Source organism: Austrofundulus limnaeus, unplaced genomic scaffold (genome assembly GCF_001266775.1).
Source record: "Austrofundulus limnaeus strain Quisiro unplaced genomic scaffold, Austrofundulus_limnaeus-1.0 Scaffold81, whole genome shotgun sequence".
Taxonomy (NCBI): domain Eukaryota; kingdom Metazoa; phylum Chordata; class Actinopteri; order Cyprinodontiformes; family Rivulidae; genus Austrofundulus; species Austrofundulus limnaeus.
In genome coordinates, this window is record NW_013952483.1 from 42,294 (window position 1) to 48,853 (window position 6,560).

The 6,560-nt window shown below is 39.6% G+C and overlaps 1 protein-coding gene across 1 annotated transcript; it reads right to left on the minus strand.

The window, feature by feature from the left end:
- Positions 1-3,875: 3,875 nt before the first annotated feature.
- LOC106519700 (olfactory receptor 51G2) lies at positions 3,876-5,013 on the minus strand. Its single transcript, XM_014011473.1, has one exon. The coding sequence runs from the start codon at positions 4,836-4,838 to the stop codon at positions 3,915-3,917; it is 924 nt and encodes a 307-aa protein (XP_013866927.1). The 5' UTR covers positions 4,839-5,013; the 3' UTR covers positions 3,876-3,914.
- Positions 5,014-6,560: the final 1,547 nt, after the last annotated feature.

The window sequence follows — 6,560 nt, forward strand, 5'->3', positions numbered from 1 at the left end:
TACTAAGAGCTCATTTTTCACCCCTCTACACAAAGAATATACATATATTGCTCAATTTACTCAACCTGGCTTAGTGGAACCAGTTTGGTTTAGTAAATTCAACAGTTTATTTCTTAAAGAGTGTGTAAAAGTACTTTTATTTTTACTTTCCTAATCTTTGTGTACCGTTTTATGACTTTTACTTGAGTAGTTTTCTAATCAGTGAATTTTTTACCAAAGTCATTTTCTGTTCATGTCATTTTACTTTTACTTAGTTATTTTTTAAAGTATTTTATAGACCTCTGTTGTAAACATCTCTTTAACTGATGAGCTAAAAGCTAGTTGGAGCAAGACTAAAGTAGACAGGTAAAATCTTAAAGTACCTGTGACATGCATATCCTTCAAATACAAAACATCAAAGAAAACATCTTTATATTTGATAAACTTGACATGATGCACATGATTTTAGCTATTTTTCTCAAGTAAATGGCATATTTACTTTTGAACTTGGTTCAGCCAAAGTGAAACAGGAATTGGCATCAAAGGGGAACTTTTGGTCTTTGTTTTTAGAAACAATATTATTAGAAAGCTTACTCTTCATCTCTCTGATAGTGACTCAAAATATTCTAAAGAAACATCAAATAATTTTCTATATTCTGATGTTAGCTGTAAAAATGGTCTGTTTCAATTTTTTGGTCTGTTTCCCTTTGACATCACTTCCTGTTATTTCACATGTGAATATCTCAACAAGTGTTCATCTCAGTCGGTGCCTGTCAAGGCGGCAACCAAAGGACCCTCTGGTGGACACCAGTGGTGATAGAGGCAGTCAGGCTGAAGAAGGAGGCCTTCAACACTTGGCTTTCCCAGAAGACTCCTGAAGCAGCTGACAGGTGGCAAAGAGGGTTGCAGGTTCTGTGGTTGCAGATGCAAAAACTTAGGTGTGGGAGGAATTCAGAGAAGTCATGGAGAAGGACTTTGATTGGCCTCGAGGAGATTCTGGCAAACTGTTCAGCGACTCAGGAAAGGAAAGTGTTCCCTGTCCCAGGCCAGACTGTACTTGCTTTGAGTATAGAACTGCTGACCCGGACTGAGGATGTCATTGGGCAGTGGAGGGAACACTTTGAAAATCTCCTTTATTCACCCTTCATGTCCACCTTTGAGGAGGCAGAGTCTGAAGACTCAGGGGAAGACAAGTCCATTGTCATGCCAGAGGTCACCGAGGTAGTCAAAATGCTCCTTGGTGTTAGGGCGCCAGGCACGGATGAGATTCACCCCAAGATGCTGAAGGCTCTAGATGTTGTGGGGATGTCATGGTTGACACGTCTCTTCAACATCGCTTGGAGGACTAGGACAACTCCTGTGGAGTGGCAGACCGGGGTGGTGGTTCACATTTTTTTATAAAAAGGGGACTGGAGAGTATAATCTACTATCATGGAAAAGTTTACTTCCAGGTATTGGAAGGGAGGCTCTGACTGATTGTCAAACCACAAATTCAAGAGGAGCAGTGTGGCTTTTGTCCTGGTCCTGGAACATTGGACCATCTTTGCCCTTGCACAGTTGCTAAGGGGGTCATGGGAGTTTGCCTCTCTGGTCTACATGTGTTTTGTGGACTTGGAGAAGAATTATGACTGTGTTCCTTGCGGCCTGCTGTGGGGCGTGCTGCAGGAGTATGGAGTCTGTGGGTTGCTACTAAGGCCAATCCAGTCCCTGTAGAACCAAAGCAGGAGCTGTGTTCACATTCTTGGCACAAAGTTGAGCTTGTTCTCAGTGCGTTTTGGACTCCGCCAGGGCTGTCCTTTGTCTCAATCCTTTTTGTAGTGTTTAAAGTCAGTGTCTCAAGTCACAGTCGTGGAGAGGAGGCTGTCTGGTTTGGGAACCACAGGGTCTCATCTTTGCTGAATGCAGATGATGTGGTTCTGTTGGCGTCTTCATTCCAAGACCTTCAGCATTCACTGGGACAGTCAGCAGCTGAGTGTAAAGCGACTGGGTTGAAAGTCAGTTCCTCTAAGTCTGAAGCCATGATTCTCGATCAGAACAGGGTGGATTGCCCCCTCTAGTTTGGGGGAGAGTCTCTGCCTCAAGTGGAGGAGTTTAAGTATCTGGGTGTCATGGTAGGATGGAGCGGGAGCTGAATTGACAAATTGGGGCCTCATAATGAGGGTGTTGCTTTGGTCAGTCATGGTGACAAAAGAGCTGAATCAAAAGGCAAAGCTCTTGATTCACTGGTCTGTCTTCATTCCAACCCTCACCTATGGTCATGAGGTGTGRATCATGACTGAAAGAACGAGATCTTGAATACAAGCATCTGAAATGAGCTTCCTTTGTGGGTTGGCCGGGCTCAGCCTTATAGGGGCGGAGCGCTGTCATTTGGGGAGAGCTTGGAGTAGAGGTGCTCCTGCACATCAAAAGGAGTCAGTTGAGGTGGTCCGGGCATCTGATTAGGATGCCTCMTGGACGCCTCCCTTTAGAGGTGTCTCAGGCACGTCCCACTGATARGAGGCCCYGGGGAAGACCCAGGACCTGCTGGAGGAATTATGTATCCACTCTGGTCTGGGAAYGCCTCGAGTCCCCCAGGACGAGCTGGRAAGTGTCACTGGGAAGAGGGATGTCTGGGTTTCTCTCCTGGACCTGTTGCCTCTGTGACCTGACTATGGATAAGCAGAAKAAGATGGAGATGGAGGTACTTTGAACCCCCCAATCTCAAAAGAATGGAGCGGTGCTGTTTCAGKACTGTGGACTGTGTCGGTCCGTTGCGTTGAAGAATGAGCTGAGCCATGAGTTGAAGCTCTCTGTTTACAGATCAGTCTACTTTCCCTCATTTGCAGTCACAAACTCTGGACAGTGACATAAAAAACAAGATTATAGGTACAAGCAGTTGAAATAAATTTTGCATTCAAAACTTGACTTGGAAGAAGTGAAAGATAACGAATGGATTATTGTTGTTTGAAATTAGTATTATTTTTTGCAAAAGGGGCAGATATTGTAGATTTTTTTTCTTCTGCTATCTTTCATTTTATTTTATTTGTATTGTTTTGTTTATGTAAATGTGTTTTTCAATTAAATTAATAAATTTAATAAAAAAATTATTACAAGTTTTTTATGACAGATACTGTTGATACAAGCTGGACTAGCCATTTACTCATCAGTCTGATCATCATTAACTCTTTTTCTGTAAAGTGAAGTCATTCAAGGAGCTATCTACAACAGGTAAGATATTACGTGTTTATAAGTTTTCCACAGAACCCCACATCACAAGATCTTAACTTTCCTTTTATTTTAAGACAATGAATAATTACAGAGTAACTAAACTATACGGTAGTTTACATCACTTAAAGCAACTTGTTGCACCAACAAATGATTCACAAGTAAATCATTTTTAAATAGTAATTTAAAAAAATACTCATTTTTATCAAAATAGACTGGGAGTTATTCAGGATAGGCTCCAACGTATGAACAAAAGTAGTCTTTTTTTTATTTGAAAAAAATGATTGTTTTGTTTGCAAAAAGTAGCCATCAGAAAACATGCTCATCTGAGGATAATATCTGTTAAAACGTTGTTTTGTTTTTGTGATAAATGTAACAAAATACTGAAATTAAAAGAGGAGAGGACTGTCTGAACCTCGTGAAATAAATCACACAGGGTCAGTCTTTGAGACCTTTATTTACAATGTCTCAGCTGATTCTGAGGAAAGGAATTCAGAACCTTTATTTTTATTCGACATTAAGCCAGAGAAAATACTTTCACTACATGTCATTCCACTTGCATAAATTTTCAGGCATCAATTAAAACCTCTTGTTTTTGCTTGGTTCAATTCATTGGAATTACAAATTGTCATTTGAGGAATTTCAGACACTACATTCTACTTCAATAAATTTTCCAATGTTGCTCTTTTAAGTTCTGGACAAATGAAACCACAATCATTTCATGTTTGACGTTATCTTTTTTTATTGCACATCAAACCTAAAATGTGTCTTCTAATATCTGGCAACTTCAGCCCGTACACAAGAGGATTCAGAACCGGAGGAATGATGAGAACTTCCAAAGAAAAAATCACAACAACAAACATATCATCTACATTGTATCGACTCAGGGCAATGTCACAAATGACTGCAGCAGAATAAATGATGAAAGAAATTAAGTGAGGCAGGCAGCTCTGCAGCACTTTACCTTTGAACTCTGCTGATCTTTTCCAGCAGACGAGCACGATTCGTAAATAGGTGAACAGGACATAAAAGAGTGGGAAAAAAACTGTAGTTATGGTTATAAAAAAACCTAAAATATTGTTGGCAGTGGTGCTAACGCAGGATAATTTAACCACGTCCCAGTTGGCACAGAAGACTTTTTGTATCTTGTTGCCACATAAAGGAAGTCGAGCAGATAAGAAAATGACTGAAGTAATAATCAAAGCTGGAAAAATCAAAGCCAATGAAGACAACATGATGACAGTTTTGGTGGTCATTTTGCTGTGATAGTGTAAAGGATGACAAACAGCTACGTATCTATCAAAAGCCATAATGCCGAGAATGGTCAGCTCATTGCAAGCATAGGTATAAATGACATAAATCTGAGTGAAACAAGCAGGATGTGAGATCCAGTGAACATCAGACAGCAGGTCCATGAGAAACCTGGGGAAGAAAGCAGTGGAGCCGTACAGGGCGTTGGCCGATAACACAGCAACAAACATATACATGGGCTGGTGCAACGCTCTGTACTGACAAATCACYAKTATCATCAGCAGGTTGGCCGACACGATGAAGCTGTAGAGCAGAAGGCAAAACGTAAAGGCAACAAAGCGGTACTGTCCGATGTTCACAAACATGGTGAGGTTAAAGTAAAAAGGGAGCGTGCTGTTTTCCATTCCACTCACCAAAAMCCCAGTTTTCTAGTTGTTCTACAGTCACACAAACATTACTCCTGTCTGAATAAAACAGTGCTCGGATTTATAAACACCTGTAAAAAAATACATAGAAATACAGTTAATGACATAAACAAGTTCCAGTTCAGCTGTTTTACTTTTAGGTTCACATTCTCAGTCCGATCTGTGAACGCAGCACAAATGTAGGCGAGGAAGAAAATTCAGTCTTTAATGCTGCTTTGTTTCACACGTCATCAATCATTTTTCCACTCAGGAGAGTTCTGACACCGTCACTTGATCATTTTAATTTGATGATTGTAGCATGCCCTGTCATAATATCAGAACTCTGGCTTGTTAAAATTATCCATTTAAGTCTTACAATCTTATATCCAGAAAAAAAGGTCTTGTTTTGGGACTGATATACTAAGCAAGAGTAGAACGTGTTAGATTATAAACTTGTTAGCCTGGAACTTTTCCTTATTTCAAGAAGTCTCACCAAATGTAATCACATTACAGATTCAGACTATATTCTAGTATTTTTAACTTATTTTTAGATGGCTGATGTTTGCAGTGTAACCTAGATAAAAGAAGTTCAAATACAGTCAGAGAAAGTAAAATTAACCATTTTAGCTGATGCACGTTGTTGATAACACCTTGATTTTTGAGCTAACAGCTTACCCAAGCAGAGCCAAAACCTATTATATAAATAAATGTATAAAATTTTCATGCTTGATTTTAATGCATGACCCATAGATTTTGTATGTGTAAGACCAAATGTTTCCAAATGTGGCACACTGATTTCAAGCAGCTCCCCCTGTGGCAAAGGTCAAACAAAAGCTTTACAAGTGAGTGAGACCAGCTGTGTTGTCTGGTTTGGAGACAAAAAGATGACACATGTCAGAGCTGAAGATGCTGAGGTTCTCTTTGGGAGAGACAGGAGTGGATACGATTGAACAGGTTGAAGGACTGGGACATAAAGACCGAGATGGTTTGGACATGTCCAGAGGAGGGACAGTGCCAACGAAAAGACAACATGAAGAGATATAAAAATAAATTATAAATGTTTTTATAAATAATATAAAAATGTCAAAAGAGAAACGGAAAAATCAGAAACTTGTTTTTTAGAAGCAGTGTTAGAAATTGTTTATCCGTGGATCTAAAAGGTCAGAGAGGTGAAAGAGTTTGTGTTCAAACTCCACCTGGCTCTCCTGAGTGCTGCTRCCTAATTACCTGCTCTCAGAGGACAATTAGCTAATGACCTGTTGACCAGCTTTACTATAGTTACAGCTCAAAACACAACGCACACAAAAACAACAATATCCCCTCTGAGGCGCTTTTTGTAACATTTAAATCCCTTTATGATGTAATCAATGAAAAACAAAGTTTTACAAAATGTCTAAAGGTATTATTTTTTGTTTGTTTTTGTGTTTTTGACCCTGTGATTTGAACATTTTGGTGATTTAACYCAAAGAGCCCCAAATGTTCAACCCACTGGGTCATAACAAGAGGCCTGCTGTTTTTTCACACAGTTTGATCTGGAGAGTGGAAATGTCATCAATGGATTTCATCATAGTGGCCTCTGATTGTAGCTACATCAACAAATCACAACAACCACAACAATAATATTAATAATTTTAAAACAGTTGGATGAATCATGGTAGCTGCTAAATATGACTGCAGTCATGGTGGAAACTGAGTGTTGTTGAACTGATTTTTGACAAGCTA